This window comes from Falco naumanni, chromosome 3 (genome assembly GCF_017639655.2).
Source record: "Falco naumanni isolate bFalNau1 chromosome 3, bFalNau1.pat, whole genome shotgun sequence".
NCBI lineage: Eukaryota > Metazoa > Chordata > Aves > Falconiformes > Falconidae > Falco > Falco naumanni.
This window is the reverse complement of record NC_054056.1, coordinates 38447401-38464875: the sequence shown is the minus strand read 5'-3', so window position 1 is coordinate 38464875 and position 17475 is coordinate 38447401. Positions and strand designations below refer to the sequence as shown.

General features: G+C 48.1%; 1 protein-coding gene across 1 annotated transcript; it reads right to left on the bottom strand.

Annotated features, from left to right (window-relative positions):
- Positions 1 to 42: 42 nt before the first annotated feature.
- On the bottom strand, positions 43 to 8244 carry SNRNP48 (small nuclear ribonucleoprotein U11/U12 subunit 48). Its single transcript, XM_040588125.1, has 9 exons — positions 8029 to 8244; positions 7809 to 7922; positions 7569 to 7629; positions 6739 to 6813; positions 3876 to 4064; positions 2896 to 3017; positions 2334 to 2449; positions 1164 to 1328; positions 43 to 326 (listed from the first exon to the last, which is right to left on the bottom strand). The coding sequence occupies exons 1-9, from the start codon at positions 8062 to 8064 to the stop codon at positions 287 to 289; spliced, it is 918 nt and encodes a 305-aa protein (XP_040444059.1). The 5' UTR covers positions 8065 to 8244; the 3' UTR covers positions 43 to 286.
- Positions 8245 to 17475: the final 9231 nt, after the last annotated feature.

Sequence of the window (17475 nt, the reverse complement as noted above, 5' to 3'; positions counted from 1 at the left end):
AAGGCAAGTTAGTACAGCCTTCTCACACTAAACTCCAATAGCTGAGAGAATATGATTTATTAACAGAAGCAGTAGTGTTACAGATTTACACATTTTCTGATATACATGCTGCTTCCATCTTGACAACCTTCACACTTCTTCTGTTTTTGTCTCCAAGCACAGCTGTGATGCAACACCAGTATTAACGTACACAGCATTACTGTCCCTGGCACAATGGCAGTAACGATAGCTCCTGTACAAGCCGTTTTTTGAATGGCTGACAAACAAAATAATTAGGTTCTTGTTTCTACTTTCTTCTTTTATGGTTGTGATATTTGTCTTCATCCCTGAAACAAAATCACAAACATTGTGTGGGCTGTTAGGTTCAGACTGACAAAATCTGAAGGGGAGGGGGGGGGGGCAGAGAAAGCTCTTGTAATCACGTCCTCTTCTAAGGAAAGAAAGTAAACTACTTTAAGACAGTTTGCTTCCTATGCTGTTTTAATTGAGGCCTTCCCACGCAGCACCATAGCGGCAATCAGTTTAGGATGAACAGCATCACTGTGTAATGAAGCCAGATTTGAGACTAGTGATCATTCCCATCCATGAGTTACCTACAGCATTTCTGCTGCATAGCAGCCTAAACCTTTGCTCAAACACAGGTTTCACCTATGGTGCTGCAGATGCAAATGTGCCTTTGTTTGATGGCCTAGATTTGTTTTCTTTTGCCTAGAAATATGTCCAGAACTGGTGAAGAGCAACAGCATTGCTTTGAAGCATCTACCATAGAAAAGCTAGTCAAGTGATTGTATGTATATACATTTTAGTGAAACAAACGATCCTGTTTTCTAGAGCAGAAATCAGCATTAGACATGACAAGCGCACTCAGTTAAATGGGAAATAGGTTCCCCTATGGACATGCTGATGAAGAAGTACAAGCTAATCCTGTAGCCTGCGGCTGAAAGTCTCACCTTTCAGATGCGAGTGAAGTCTGGATCACAGTTTGTGATTCTCAGCATGTTCTCTGTAGTATATAGTACATATAGGTGTAAACCTACTAATATGAGATTAGCCTAGTTTTTAAGTGGACTAGATATTCTAATACTCTACACTAAATTCTCATGGACGATGGCTACAGCTGCCCGATTCAGAGGCAGGAGTCAGCTGTCACTATTTATGCTCACCTCTCTCTTTTTCTCCGAGTATCTCTGTCTTTGCCTCTTTCACGACTCCTTTTCCGTTTATTTGGACTCCTGCTGCTCTCTCTCTTATGCCTGGTGCATTCCATATCCCTAGAGCTTCCTGCAGACTGCCGTGAGTCCACTGAGGCTGATCGCCTGTCTTCCTTTCTGAAAAAAATAATTATTTTATTCAATAAAAATAGTTTCAGTCACTATTGTTCTCGTACCAGTTTTGTAATATAATGACCTACTAATGGTGTCAGACAGAGGACATAACTTTTATTGTTTCTATCTCCCCAAGAAATACAATACCTGCCAAAAGAGGCCCAAAGACCATGCTCTTACATGTCTGCACATCTCAGCACACTATTTAGTAGTTAATACAAACACTGCCCCTCTGTTTTACCACCTCTGCTCATGAAACAGGGGGCAGTAGAAGGGGTTCACTGTTTTGCTTTAAATCCCTAACTCTTCAACCACCTGCCTTCAGCTGCTACTTACAGCTGGAAAACCCAGCCAGCCTGATCTCCTGTACAGCGTTTTCATTCACCTTCATTTTAATGCTGAAAACAAAACACCTCAAGTGTCACTTTTTAATTTATTTCAACATTTTCACCTCAAAGCTCTCCTGAAGAAGCGCAAATACCCTATCACTAGTTCATGACCATTTTTATTTCAGCAGTTAATGGCTGGAAGAGTGTGCAGTGTTGCTTGACATGGGAAGAAATAAGTATACATAAAACACACTGCTGGGTAGCACAGCAGCAATCAGAGTGATATGAACTGTAAAGGGTCCCCGTATTTAGTAAGTTACAAAAACCTTTTATCTGAGGTATTTTTATATTATATCTACCATAGCATTTCCTGTCATGTGGTAGGGAAGGGGAAGAAGCTGCATACTTGTATCTTCCAGTGTCCTTTTGTTTCCCAGCTATCACATACATATGTATTTAGACACAGAGGAAACACTATTCATTCCCCAGCTCCACCAGAAACCACCTGTTCAACTGGATCCCTTGCGACCTACCTCCTTACCCCTGAAAGAAAGCTAAAAACTCAATTTCCCCCATCCTTCATGCAGGCAGAGCTTCTCAAGCAAGAGCTTAATAGAATTACTATGAAATAAATTGTGCATATGTCTCAGCCAAGGTTGGCACATCAACTGTGGCATACCTTCCTGAAGATTTTGACTTCCCTCCTTCACATATCTCTGCGTTATCCAACCTGTTCTCCTCCTGCCAGTGATTGCTGAGTTCTTCCATATGCACACCAATCACATCCCGAATCACCTGGAGATTAAGATATATTAAAAAAGAACAAAAAAAGCAGCATGTCGTGGTAGTCGCCTAAACTAGCAACTAGGCAGCAGAAGGTAAACATCTCCAAAAATAAAGATGCCCCCAAACCCTATACATCAGGATGTTTGAATGGAAAGTCTGATTTGCAGAAACAGGTATTTCAGCATAAATTTAAATAGAACCATTTCACATCAGACAGTCAACTATATCTTTCTGGCATTTTCAGCTTCAAAATTTAAGTCAGAAATGCTCCTGTTGTTTGTAACTTGTCGCAATAAACCAAAAAACAAAATCAGGTTCTTCCACAGTTTGCAACTCTAATAAAGGCAGGGTGCAGAAAGTGGAAAAAGAGAGACATCATCTTTGAAAGGGTTTATCACTGTTTATGCTGATACACAATAAGCACTTTTGTGCAAAAATCTCTCTTCAGATCTCACCTCAGTGTAAGACTTCTTTGTTATGTGAACATTCTTGGCTCTATATGACTGACGCCGCCTCTTGTAGTCTCGCATTTCAGCCAGAATTTCAAGATGGGACTTTGGACCTTTCTGACTATCATCTAGCAAAAAATTGGAAGTAAAACAAATGGTCATTAGCAGGACATTAGCACCCGCAGCTATGCACATCTGGTGCCTTAGTAATAAAAGTCCAAAACATAGAATATATTGTGTTCTTTCGGAAGTTTCTCCAGTTTTTAGTTAACTGGCGCAAGCTTCCTCTCCAACCTTCTTGCTAGCTGTTAGCAACACTTGTTTGGTGGCTTTTTAGTCTTGTGTAATGTAATCTCAGTCTCCTGACAGCCATCCAAATCAATATACAGGCTTGCAATTTGGTCAAACACCTACAAAATATGGGCCATGTTTTCAAACCAAGTATTACAGTAAGACACAAGGACTGAGAAAGCCAGGTTCCGTAAAACATTTACCTGTGCAGATGACAAACACTGCCCTACCTCCTAGGCACAGCAGGGCTCAGAGGGTAACACAGATGGTTATGTTGCACTTAGTATAGTTACAAACGGGCATGACTCAACAGGGTTAAGAGACCTCAGTCCAATCCACCCATTTGTATATTGCTCAAGAGCTCCATCAGACACCTGCCAACCTTTCCTGTTCAGTTTTTACTTTTAAGAGATCTTTAATCTCATCGTCTCTTGCAGCAAAGACAAAAATTCCTTCTGCTAAGATACACACAATACATGAGCCAAGAGCAGAGCACCAAGGCTTTCTCGGAAGGAAAACAACATAAAGGATACCGAACTAGTGTTTTCTGATGCCACGTCTTCATTGTGGCTTTTAAGAACAGTACGCTTTTCACAATAGAAATAGCACAAGCAATTCAGTTTGGCTTTCAACAGGACTCATCAAACTACATGAAGTTCGGAGCCATAAATTCAACAATAGATCATTCTTCAAACCTTGGGTGATTTTTGCTGCTAAATCCACAAAGAGATCACTGTCATTTTCCATTATTTGGGATCTAGATCTCTGTTTCTTTGTTTCCTCAACAACATAATCATAAAGAGCAAGGCGATCAGCTTGAGTCAGGTCACAGGTGAAACGTTTGTGATTTTGAGGAACTTCTACAGGCAGTGATGAGTAAGATCCTGGAGGTTGAACAGACAGCTGCTATTAGTAAAACAGCATAATTACACAGGAGAACCCCATGAAGCTCAGCAAACAAACAATGCAGTAGCCACCCATGCTGTTTTCATTCTTCCCCTACATATATGTAAGAAGTTTCATCCATCTTAATTTGAAAGGATAAAAACTGCTCCAAGAAAAAGAAACCCTCCCTAGCCCCATGCAGGCTGTTTAACCTCTCTTGACTGCTTACACTGCTAGTTACGGGGTTTTGTATGCTTTGAATGGACTGTACCAGATTAGATCACAAGGACACTCTGTGCTGTCCCATCAGTTTCAGCTCTTGGCTAACATGCTAAAGCAAGAGAGAGGAGGCTGCAGCTCTGACTTGCAGATTTGTCTCACTCCTAAATTTTTCTGTAAAGTACTGGCAGAACAACAGGTATTTTGCAGATAAGAAGAATGAAAGCTTCCCGGAGACTAAGTAATGGGTGCTGTGCAAATCAGTCTCACTCACAGTCACTTTCTCTACAGAGCTTTTATTATAGACTGCTGCAGGCATTTTTAGCTAAAAGGGCTACAAAGGCACTTTGAAAATGGTCCAGATTAGTTCAGGTGACTGAAGTTATAAAGACAAACACACTGACTGCACACTCTTCTTTCCCTGAATGATCAGCCCAATACTCACTCTCCCCATTCCCCAGTTAAAAGACATATCCTCCAGACAATCTATTCTCAATGCATTGCAACAGCAGCCAAGTGACTTCCCTAAAGATACAGCACACAGGATTCTAGGATCTTGCCTGCAAAAAGTATTTTACTCCATAACATTCAAATTCCCAGCAACCATTGACCTGACCTCCATAATCCTGCTCCCCTCAACGCAACCCTTCCCTGCATGGCACAATCCCACACGGACATACATCTCCAGAAGAGCCAACACATAAGACAGGGTGTGTGCAGGAGCCTTCACAACAGCAAAGCTACTGCTTCCCTACATTATTCAGCACTTAATGGAAGCTGGGCAATCTTTCACACCCTGCTTTCACTAAAGACACCAAAGAGGAAGAGGAGCCACAATGACTCTACAACAACAAATCTAAAATACAGTCTCCTCATTACTGTACTTGGAGCCTAAACCAGAACTTTTCTAATCTGAACTAGCACATGAATAGTAGAATTTTATTTTGAAAATGCACTGTTCTTACATGGTCATAGAAGCCCATAAAAGTGCCCTAATAGTTATACGTTTGTGATTTTACATAAATTTCACAATTTGCAATTAAAACCAGCTTTCCTGTCCTAACATATAGCTATTCTAATATTCTAAATATGGTTAGAATTTTTACAAAAACCAAAGAAGGAAAATTACTTCCTTTGATACAGTTAGTCAAAAGAAAATTTGCCATGAGAAATGCTTTCCATTTGTTTCTATTGCCAAAGACTTTAAATTAAAGAATTCCAAGTCAGTAAATCTTACAACAGGCCAAGATGCCACAATGAAAACCACCCCTATGCAGTCCTAGTTTAACTTCAGAGAAATGCAAGCTTGCAGTCAAAACTGAAGAGGTGAACGCCGGCACGTAGTGGTTCACTGACCGATCTCTGCGATGCACCACTTGATAAAGGGTTTATCTCTTTCTTCCCTACTTGGACGTGCCTGTGTCAAATGAATGAGTTACCACTTCCCTCCAGAGGAAACGCATCCGACGCGCTCCAGAGACAGTGCCCACCACATGAAAGCTCCTTCCCAAGCAGCTGTCTGTTAAGGCTCTACTTGGTGTGCCAGAGAAACAAAGACAACACAAAAAACTATGCCTGAGCACGCACTGCTATATTGGACTGTCAGGAAAGTAGAACAAATTTACTTTTCCTTCTGAATCATTCTGTTTACCAAACTAAAGGATGACAGACAGTAAATGCTGTATCTTTCAGGTGCTGAAATAATTTCCAAACCATATGCTGCAGCTCTACAGTGGTTTCTATAGGTAGCCCTACTTTTCTACTTTGTCTTGGTATGAACTCTCAAAGAGTAACGTAGCTCAGTCGTGGTCCTCGCACTTGTCACAAAACCCACTGAAATAATGGAACTGATGAGCTGAGAGCAGTGGCAGAGGGCAATGTCATATTTTCAGATCTGTCAGCATATTTCTTATACAACTCCTTAGGATAGTCTTGAAACAATACAACATAATAACAAGTACGTTGTTTGGTTTTAGATCTGAGGAGTGGTGGACAAGCACATACAGCTCACGCCTAGCAATTAATCCTTAAACAAAATATTACATAAGGGACCATTAAATGAAGAGCAAGGCTGGAGGCAGCATTAGAAGAGTTTGGGGCCACAAAGAGAAGGGTAATAGCAGAAAATGCAGGCAGAAAGTGAAGTGTAGGTGGTGGGATGGGATGTGAAGGATTAGTGCTTTAAGAAACTCCTGAATCTTGCAGTGTTGATTTTCCAGTCTGAAGAGAACCACAGGTGTGAGCACAAGAGACTCAAATTCTCTTATCTAGTCACCCCAAGTAGAGAAAGTTGTTATGCTCCAAAACATACAAGGGAAGGAATATTAAAAATAAAGAAATAAAAATCCTCACAGCAGTTCACAAGTGGAACGAAGGAAGCTGCAAGGTGGGAGACAAGAGCAGCTCACCGCATGAGAGCTGATGAAGTCATCTCAGTACCTGCTTGCTACTTACCTTCACTGTAGCCTGTACCGTCTTTTGCACTTTGAGCTCTAGCTTGCTTAACAATGTGAAACTGTAGATCTTTATCTGCAGACACAGAAGACATAAATATCATACAAATTTTACATCAAGTAGTTGCTAGGCCTAGTCTTTATTCCCCCACCTCTGAGACACGGTATGTTACAGAACACTATAGTTCTATTCACGCATAACGTAAAGTCTGAACTAAAAATATAATTCTAATCTATTCCATATTTGAACAGAAGGGAGAAGAAAAAAAAAAAAGGATTTCTGGGTTACAGGGATATGGAAAAAGAAATAATGCAACTCTCTTCTGTACCATTGTTATATCCCCAAATTCCAGGGCCAGTTTTTCCACCTTCTAAGCATGCATGTCAATACACTTTCTGCACTTCATGTAAGGAAAACATAGGAATAACATGGAAAAGAATATAAGGAGGGGTGGGGGGCGGGGAGTGGAATCCTCCTTGAATTTGAAGATGAAAACAGTGAAGTGCCCTACAGAGCAGAATTACACAGCCACGGAAATGTAACAAGGGTAAATTAAGGTAAAGTACAATGGTGAAAAAATAAACCCACAGGTGGGAGCACTCACGTTTTCTCGGGAGGGCTTGGAGAATTTGCACTGACAAGGCAGTGGGGTGGGCTACCGCCAGGACCCGGGCCCTGCCCCGCCAGGTCTCCCCTCAGCCCCTCATCCTCTGTAGCCCCTGGGGTGTCCCCTCAGTCCCCTCCTCTGTCCCCCACCCCCCCGGGTGCCCCCTCAGCCCCAGCCGCCCCCCGGGGGCGGGACGGCCCCGTCAGGCAAACCCTCCACTCACCCATGGCGACGGTGGGAACCTTCAGGTTTTCGTAGAAGAAGCTGGAGTCGTACATCTCCGCCTGCGGGACCGAGCGGCTCAGCCAGGGCCCCGGGGCCGCCCCCAGCGACACCGGCTCCGCGCTCGGCCCGGCCAGCGAGGCCCCCCGCCCGCGCCCCCCGCTCTGCCGGGCTGGCGACACCCCCCGGGCAGCAGCGCCAGCCCCGCGCCCCCGCCCCGGTAACCGGCCCGGCCGCCCACCTCCTCCTCGGCGGAGTAGCCCATCTTGCGCAGCCGGCAGGACGCGGCGTGCCTCTCCAGCGACGCCCGAGGGACGCGGTGATGGCTGTCGTAGGGGCACAGCACCCGCTCCACCTGCCGGCGGGACACGGGTCAGCGCGCCCCGCCACCCCCGCCACCCCCTCACCCCCGGGCCCAGCCGCCGCCCCGCTCCCCCGGCGCAGCCCCCCCGCCGCTTTACCGCGTCCCCGAGCCACACCGCGCAGGGAGCCGCCATGGCAGCGCGGCAGGCGCGGGCGCCGCAGCCCCGTGACCGGGGCGGGGGGCGGAGCCGGCGCCATGTTGACCGAGGGCGCTGCTGCTGCAGAGCATGGCGGGCCCGCGGCGCCACCCGGCTCGGCGGCCGGTTCGGGGCGGGGGGAGGAGGCGCTGCGGCAGCAGCCCCGCTCCGTCCTAGCGCGGGGAGCGGGCGGCAGCAGCCCCGGCGGGCGACCCGGGGCGCAGTAGGCGGCACTGGGCGCGCTGCCCGCCCACTCCCGCCCCTGCCTCCGCCTCCGCCGCTGCCTCTGCCGCCGGGGCCCGCGGTGCGGCGAGGCGGGGAGAGCGCCGCCTACCGGCGGGAGCGGCCAACGGTGGCGCGGGGAGGCCGCGGGTCCCGCCGCCCTCTCCGGGTGCCGGGAGGCGGCCGCCGCGGCGGGGGATCCCGCAGGGCCCGGGGGGAGCACCACGCCCGGGTGCCCGGAGCCGTGTTGCGGAGAGGTGCCCTGTCTCTGCGGGGCGGCCGCACCTGGGCCCAAGGCCCGGCGGGCACCAGCCGCGCGGGTGGCCGGGCGCGGGCGGAGGCGCTCGCAGCGCGGGGGCCGGGGCCGGCGGCCTGAGGGACGTGCCGCCGCCGGGCCTGGGCGGGAGCCTGCGCGGCGGCCGGTGGGGCCAGGCCCCGGGCCCTGCCCGCTCTCTGGGGATGATGGCTCCGGCAGCAGCGGGGTTCCCGGGAGGGCACCGTGACCCCCCCTGCCCCGTTTTGGTCTTTTTGCCATGGAGGAGCAGAGCAGAGGCTGAGTGCAGCCTGCTTCCCTCCGCCAGGCCCAGGCCCGAGCTCCTCGGCAGCTTCAGCACAGGGGTGGCTGTCGGGGGGAGCTGCATGGCTGTGGCACGCCCCAGGGAGCCCTAGAGGCTGTGGGAGCGTTAGGACTCAATAAGGCTGTAACATAGGATGAGGAAAGAACAACTGTCCTAAGGAATAATTTTCACATGACTGACATTCACGCTTGCCTATTTTTGCCATCTATGAGAAAAGCACATATGACTAGAAGGAAGAGTGGGTTTAACAAGGCAGGATGGTAGGGGGAGGCAGCATGACAGATGTAGGTGCCTGAATGACTCCGGTACATCTGCTTTCATTAGCAGATTACAGCTCTTTCTCCTGCACGGTGAATTTGAGACTCAGCTGGGATTTTAGCCCTTTGAGAGATCTGCTGTCTCTAGCTATGTTTGCCTGAGGATCTTTGACTTCACACGGCACAGAATACTTACAGTGAAGACTTCCCAGCTCCCTTTGCAATTTCATCTATTCTGTACTAGAGTATGCTTGCTAACGTTAGCATGTTTTATTGAAAGAGTAATAAGAACTAAGCAAAATTGTTCCGACCATCTCCACTGGAAAATACCATTTTATCAATGTTATAAAAGTCATTTGACAAAGTGTCTGAGCGGGTTTGGTTTTTTTTCAGATTAAAGATTAAACAACAAATTTGATTTTGTTTATTTATAAATTAAATTGTTAGTTAAGAATCATGATCAGAACAGATGTTTTGCTTTACTAAACATTTTGAAGTAATCAAAATTATCCTAGGGTTTTCTTTTCCATCTAAGAAACAATTCCCAGGATCATGAAACAATAAAAAAATACTGTTTCTTCCCTTCCCCTCCGCCCCGCCCCCCCCCCCCCCCCCCCCGATGGATTTGGGGAAATGTCTGAGAAAAAAACCACCACCGGGATGAATGTTTTTCTTTCTAGAGCTCTGAGAGAAGCCTCCATCCTGTTTTACAGCACATCAGTTAGGAGGCAGCTCATGCTAGGAAGTCTGTCCTCCCATCATCCGGGTAACATTACAGCTCACCCACAACAGGCAGCAGAGATGTGCCTCGACTAATCAAAATAAGGCTGCCACGTGGAGACCGAGTGCTCAGCAGATAGTGTCTAGGTCACTGTCTGAACCAGAGAGATACCTACAGTACCTGGGCTGCAGGGAGGAGCAGAAACCCTCTTCAGGGTCTTGAAAACAGTCTCACGGATGCATTAGCAGAGACCCCAGCAAAGCCTGAAACAACAGCAAAGATTAAGCTTCTGAAATAGGTTCACAAGAAAATCAAGGACAGTACAGGAAGATCACAGAATCATAGAAACACTCAGGTTACAAAAGACCTTTGAGATCAAGTCCAACTGTTAACCCAGGACTGCCAAGTCCATCATTAAACCATGTCCCTAAACACCACACCTATGTGTTTTTTAAATACCTCCAGGGATGGTCACTCAACCACCTCCCTGGGCAGCCTGCTCCAACGCTTGACCACCCTTTTGGTGAAGAAATTTTTCCTAATACCCAATCTAAACCTCCCTTGGTGAAACTTGAGGCTGTTTACTCTTGTCCTGTTACTTATTATCTGGGAGAAGAGACTGACCCCCACCTGCCCGCAGCCTCCTGTCAGGGAGCTGTAGAGAGCAGTAAGGTCCCCCCTCAGCCTCCTCTTCTCCAGACTAAACAGCCCCAGTTCCCTCAGCTGCCCTTACTAAGACTTGTTCTCCAGACCCTTCACAGCCCTTCCCTGGACACGCTCCAGCACCTCTACATCTCTTTTGAAGGGAGGGGCCCAAAACTGAAGCCAGTATTCAAGGTGCGGCCTCACCAGTGCCAAGCACAGGGGGACAGTCACTGCCCTAGTCCTGGCCACGCTATTTCTGATACCAGCCAGGGTGTTGTTGGCCTTCTTGGCCACCCGGGCACACTGCTGGCTCATGTTCAGCCAGGTGTCAGCCAGCACCCCCAGGGCCTTTGCCTCCAGGCAGCTTTCCAGCCTCCCTTCCCCAGGCCTGTAGCGTTGTGTGGGGTTGTTGTGACCCAGGGGCAGGACCCGGCACTTCTCCTTGTTGAACCTCATACAACTGGCCTTGGCCCATTGGTCCAGCCTGTCCAGATCCCTCTGCAGAGCCTCCTGCCCTCAAGCAGATCAACACTCCACTCCAACTTGGTGTCACCTGGAGACTTACTGAGGGTGCAGTCACTCCATCCCCTCATCCAGATCGTCGATAAAGATATTAAACAGAGTGAGCCCCAGTTCTGAGCCCTGGGGAACACCACTTGTGACCAGCTACATGTATCTCCATTCACCACCACTCCTTGGGCTTGGCTGTCCAACCAGCTTCTTACCCAGTGATGAATACACCTGTCCAAGCCATGAGCAGCCACTTTCTCCAGGAGAATGCTGTGGGAGATGGTGTCAAAGGCTTTACTAAGGTCCAGGTAGACAAAATCCACAGCCTTTCCCTCATCCACTAGGTGGGTCATCTTGTCACAGAAGATCAGGTTTGTCAAGCAGGACCTGCCTTTCATAAACCCATGCTGGCTGGGCTTGATCCCCCAGCTGTCCTGCATGTGCTGCATGATGGTGCTCAGGTTGATCTGCTCCATAACATTCCCCAGTACCATGGTGCTGGCAGGCTTGTAGTACCCTGGATCCTCCTTGCAGCCCTTCTTGTAGATGGGCATCACAGTGGCTAACCTCCAGTCTTCTGGGACCTCTCCAGTTTGCCAGGACTGCTGATAAATGATGGAGAGTGGCTTGGCAAGCTCTTTGGCCAGCTCCCTCAGTACCCTTGGGTGGATCCCATCTGGCCCTGTGGATTTGTTCATGTCTAAGTGGAGCAGCAGGTCACTGACCTGATTTCCTCCTGGAGTGTGGGGACTTCATCCTGCTCCTCATCCCTGTCTTCCAGCTCAGGGGGCTGAGTACCCAGGAGGAAGCTGGTCTTGCTATTAAAGACTGAAGCAAAGAAAACACTGAGTACCTCAGCCTTTTCCTCATCCTTTGTGGCAGTGTTCCCTGCTGCATCCAGTAAAGGATGAACTATTCTTGATCCTCTTATTGTTTCTAAGATATTGTGAAACAGGGGTAAGATCCTTCCATGAGCCACTTTCCTGCTACATATTCTGGCTGCAAACTTTCCAGGAGCAAGCTGACTGATGGGAGACAAAGACTGCCAGCTTACAAAAGTTCACAGCACTGCTTTTCCTTCCAGGCAATAGCACACTTACTTGATTTCCCATCAAATAAGGAGTGGGATTGCCACAGACGTTCAGCTACATCATTTTTCCCGGCTGGTTGTCTCCAGTCTGTGGCATACCCTCTTCTGCACCCTGGCACCGTGCTGGCTGCAGCCTAATAGCGTTGTGACTTTGTCATCAAACAATGCAGTTAATAACATACCTCAAAGTTTAACACTTCTCAGTCTCTGTGGTCCCTTCCGAGAAGGAGAAGGAACTCCCCAGCTGCACCTCCCCAGGCAGGACTGCCGCCTGGTTGTAGCTTCCCAGAACGGGGGTACAGGAGTATGGCCCGGACCCTTTGCGGAGCTGCAATGCTGAGCATGCCAGTAGCGCAGCATTTTTCTAGAGGCTTTTTCTGTGCAATATTGATCTCCAGAGTGTCTCTGTTGGAGCCAGCCCCAAACATCCTCACAGTGCAGCAGAACAGTCCTAAACTGCAGGATAAGCAGAAGGTACGACAGGGAAATAGCATATATATTATGCCAACATAAAGACCGTACAGCACTCCTGGAGAACTTAAACATACCACCCTGTATCCTCCTCCAGATGGAATTTATACTGCTAGATAATCCAGCTGTTGGCACACGGGGGACCATGTAGATTGGGACCATACCCTAAGGCAGGAATCTTAACACAGGTTCAGTGATGCCAGCCCAACAAAGCCACTTGGTACCTCCATAGAGTGCCGGGCTGAAACTGTGCTGAAATCACACTGCTTTTACAGTCCAAACCTTTCTGAAAGGTATCCACCAGCAGTGGGAGGCTGGTCCTGAGCAACAAAGCCCTTCCCCACACAGGGAAGAGCATCTCTCACCCACAGCTTGTATTTGTTTTTTCCTTCACTGATAACAAAACCTTGCAGGCTTTCTGCAGCCACTTATTTAAAAGTATATTGACTGTTTGAATAAGATGATTTTTTCTGTAACATGGAAGAGAAGAGTTTTCATATTTAACGTTTCTTCTATTCCTTAGATACAAAGCATTACTTAGAGTTGTATTGTGATCACAGTTCCTCCTGGGAATGATGAAAAAAAAAAGTGAAAGCTCAAATTACTAAATTTTTTAAAACATGCTTCTGGTAAAGATAAATAAAATAAGCTTTATAACAGCTTTCTCAGGCCGTTCCACGTCTGGCATGCACATTATTGGATGGGGAAGGGGCCAGAGAGCAGGAGCAAGAAAACTGAAGGATGAAAATAAACTTCTTGGGACTGCTCAAAAGCTGAAATGGTAGCAGCCCGGCTTATGGCCCCAGACATCCCATGCAGACCTGGAAGGCAGAAAAGACAGCTGTCAACCTGCAACTGTGATGATAGATTTTTGCTGGGCTCCACCCCAACGTATCTGGCAAAGCTATGATCAAGTTCTCTGCATCTAGCCTAGCAAAGGGTATGGAGTAAGCAGCCAGCACCTGGCAGACCACAATCTGCCCTGCAGCAGGGGAATACTCCTCTGGGGCATATGTGGTGCAGAGACTGCCTCGTCCCGAGGGGAGCTTAAACAGCAGCTGCTTCGTTAGCGTTCACCCGCTGGACTGCAGGAACAGGGGACGTTGAGCAGGGAGGCAGGGGGTCCCAGCACCCCGCCGGTAAGACTGATGGTACTCAGAGCAGCTCTGCTAGTTTGCCTTTGCAGTAGTGCTGCCTCTTCTCCCTTGGCCCTAAACGCCACGTGTCAAACCCGTTTCCTCCAGGGAAGGAGATGTGGTATCCAGGCTGATAGCATGGGTGTCACTCAGCAAAAGCTACTGAACTGAAGAGATATTTTGTAACGATGAAGCACACAGACACTTGAATTTCAATTTTTTGTCATTTCTGCTATTACTCCCTGCTCTCTTAGACGTCAGCTAAGACACCAGACTCAAAATCTTATCACGGATTCAGCTGAATCAGCTTCGTTATCTACAGGGACGTGAGTTGAATTTCTCTAGCGCACATGAATCAATTTACAGAAATATTCTTCTTGGCACAGGCAGATTTTTCAAAATTCCCTTCACCAGACCCCTGAGCAGAGTTTAGTTTTTATCATTTGCTCTCTGAGTTCTGGATTTGTTGCCCTTTCAGCTCATCCCAAAGTGCTGGTGTGGAGCAGTACAGGTGCTGATGGCAACCAGAGAAGTCAGAGAAGGCTCAGACCTCACTGGTTCCTCTGCTGGGGAAGTGTAGCTGATCTGGTCCTTCATGCCCAGAGTCTGCTGCAAGTCCTTGGCTCCTGGATCTTGATGCTGCTTCTTTTGTGGCTTAGTCCAGTTCACAATTACAGCCTAAGGTGTATTTTACAAACTGCAGTAAACTGCACAATTCTAAATTGATTTACAGATGGCAACTCTAGCATCTGTTAGTGCTTTATCGATTCCTCTTTCTGTATCTCCACGTGATATCTCATGGATTCATCAGATTTAGATCAGTTTATCAGGTCATTATCATCCTTATCATTAAAGATAAAGCAATTTAAAGCTTTCTGTTGCCCCCATGTGCCAGATTTGTATGGAAGCTACATAACCATCTGTGTTTAAACGTAGTAACAATACTTACCTCTGTAAGAATATTGATGGAAAGGATTCTCACTTGACAAAGCTGGGAATTCACCATTAAACAGCCAGAAGTAAATCCAATGTCCTCTTGCACACTGAAGTTATATTATGTGTGTCTTTGAGCTTGCATGGATTTTTCTGTTTAAGCCCTAGCACCTTCAAGTTGTAGAATATCACAGTGCAGGTGCTGCATTGCAGTCCTTGATCCTTTGCCTGCTCCCTCTGCCCGCCCTTTGCTCTGAGCTTTTCTGAGCCTGCAGCCGAGGTCCCTCACCTGCCTTTTCCTCCCGGGCTGTTAATGGCTCGGCAGGCAGTCTGGCATCTGCTTTCAGCCCATTCATTTATTTAACGTTTATGAAGAACAAGAGCCTCTTCCACACTTTTTTTGGTCACAAATGCTACTGAGATGGAAACCAATTAAACCAAATTGCGGCCAAGACTCCATAACCGTGGGAAGTGGCAACTTCTGGTTGGTGACACAGCCCCTGCTCGTGCTTGGCGGTGCCAGTGCCTTGTGCACTGCAGCGTGGAGACCCTTCCCGCACAGACGAGGCTGCTTGTGCTCTTTGCCAGGAAGCACAGAGCAGCCTGCGCTTTTCTTTTAAAAGCATGCTATCGACGTCCAGTTGATGGCTGCTTGCAGTTAAGAGATTTTACTCATCTGCTTGCTGTTTCTGTGTTGTACCATGACAGTTAGTCTTCCTGGGAAGTTTTTACCACTCTGTGCTTGACATGAGGCTGTGTAACGTGTCCCAGCCAGGAGCTTATGTGTTGCCTTAACTGCTGAGTGGTATTGTCTTGCCTTGAGGTAGCTCCCTGCTAAAGGGTACGGGCTGAGCAAGAGAGCCCACGCTGCACGGAGCCCCGCATCACGCTGCAAGCTGCTGCGTTCTGCTGACCAGGCTTCCAAGGTCAACCGGCTGGCAAAGAGGCAGCCTGACATCAGGTGTAATCCAGTACAAACACGCACCCCTTCTGGCAATACCCACGGGTACTCCGGATTGCCCATAGCCTCAGGCTGCAGCCCCCATGGCATCAGCAGGAGGGCAGGTGTAGCGGGTTTGGGAGAGGTGTGAGGGAGGCTGGAGTGGCACCTCCTGTGTTGGTACCATAAACCAGGATTTCAGATGGAGGTGCTGGATGTGTCCATCAGAAGCGGTTACGTGCCAGTGCTGCTTCTCTGGGAAGGTCTGAGAGCAGGGTCTGAGTGTCCTGTGGGCAGAAGACAGCAGAGGTGCCAATAACGCGTGGCTGTCTCAAAAAATACGTGCTTTACTGCCTCTGCTTCATTTCCCACAGCAACAGGTCCCCACCCCAGAGCAAGAGCTAATGAATTCAGTATTTGTTAATTTGTCATGTGGCTGAAAGGTGTGACCCAGGTTACATTTCCCTCCCTGTGTGAATGCATCTAAGGCCACAGCAGCAGATGAATGCTGCTCCATGTGTTGCTGTCCCAGCCTTCTGCCAGGCCTTTGTCTTTGGGTCGCTGTTGCCCCTGCCTGGTGTGCATTGATAGGATTCTGTTCCCTGAGCATCAGGAACCTGCCCAGCTGATCGCCTGCCAAAGATCAGCTGGAGCAGGCTGTCCCCTTGCTGCTCACCCAACCCTTTGTCAACAGAACACATGGAAGTGCCTTCCAGGGTGGAACATCATCCCTCCCATTGTGCCACCTGCAACCTCTGAAGCACCTCATGCTGCCAGACGAGCCAGCTGAGTCCCAGCCCTACACCACTGCACCACAGCCAGCTGGAGCCCTTCCGCAGTGCAGCAGATCAAGTGCCACACAGGGCAAGGCAACAGGGAGCTAAAACAGCACAGACCTTACAGCGCTTTCAACCCTTACACCGCTTCAAAAGCTTCAGAGCAACACAGAAGTCATGCAACAACTGCATGTTTCAGCTGGTGCTGAAGTCCCCCTTGCCTTTGCCATGTGGGCATGTCCTAAGTGTGCCCCACTCTGTACTGGTACAGGGGACCTCAGCTCCTCCCTTGGGGACCCTGTGTATGCCCCAGTACATGGGGGATCCTTGCCTGCATGGGGCCAGTGGTCAATATCTGGACACGTGGATCAAGCCGCCTGCTTTTGCTGCATCTGCAGAATTGTACAGCTTTAGAGGTCGCTTTGAAAATGTGGCCTATCATGTTCAGCACTATTAGTGCAATGAATAATGACAGCTGTCCCTAGGTGTTGCCATTTCTTCTCATAAGGGTGTGTGAAACAAGCGATATTACTTGAAGTAATTTCAAAGGAAGTCCACAGGAAGGGGAAATTTACTCACCCACAACATTTTATTTGGAAAGAAGAGTCAGCAGACACAATGACAGGTCAGGTTTTATAACAAGCTTAGTATTCTGGGTGTGGATTTGCAAGTGCTGCCTACAGGCATCCTTCTTCTTGCAGGAGGATTAGCACAGGGGATTATAGACGCTCTTTGAAGAGATTGGTGTGTGCTTAGATGGTCACACCATCTCAGGTTTCCCAAGTGTGTGGGGGCAGAGAGTAAGAGAAAGCGAGCACAAGAGCGAAATGTAGAACTTGCTCCAAAATGGCCAAAGGGAAAAACACAGTGTGGCTTTAGGTTTCACAAGGAACTCATAATTCAAGATCACTGTATTTGCTGAGCTCATCAGCGATGGGATTTCACCAGGTTCAGCATGAAAACTGCATCTTAGCAGCATCACCCTTAGAAGCTCGACCTCTTGGCTGAGACACAAAACAGACGTGCTGCTTGCTTGTGGTCAGAAGCAGTCCTCAGGCTCTCATGGTGCCTGAATTACAGCGTCAAACTTGACATCCTGGCCAGTTTCTCTCGGCTCTGCACACACATA

What these genes read in the sequence shown, in the direction of transcription:
- SNRNP48 (XM_040588125.1), bottom strand. Translation starts at nt 8,064, where the DNA reads ATGGCGGCTCCCTGCGCGGTGTGGCTCGGGGACGCG. An exon ending in AGCAGCAAAAATCACCCAAG is followed by an intron (nt 3,018 to 3,875) that starts GTTTGAAGAATG and finishes ATTTTTTGCTAG; the next exon opens with ATGATAGTCAGAAAGGTCCA. An exon ending in CAAAGAAGTCTTACACTGAG is followed by an intron (nt 2,450 to 2,895) that starts GTGAGATCTGAA and finishes CTTAATCTCCAG; the next exon opens with GTGATTCGGGATGTGATTGG.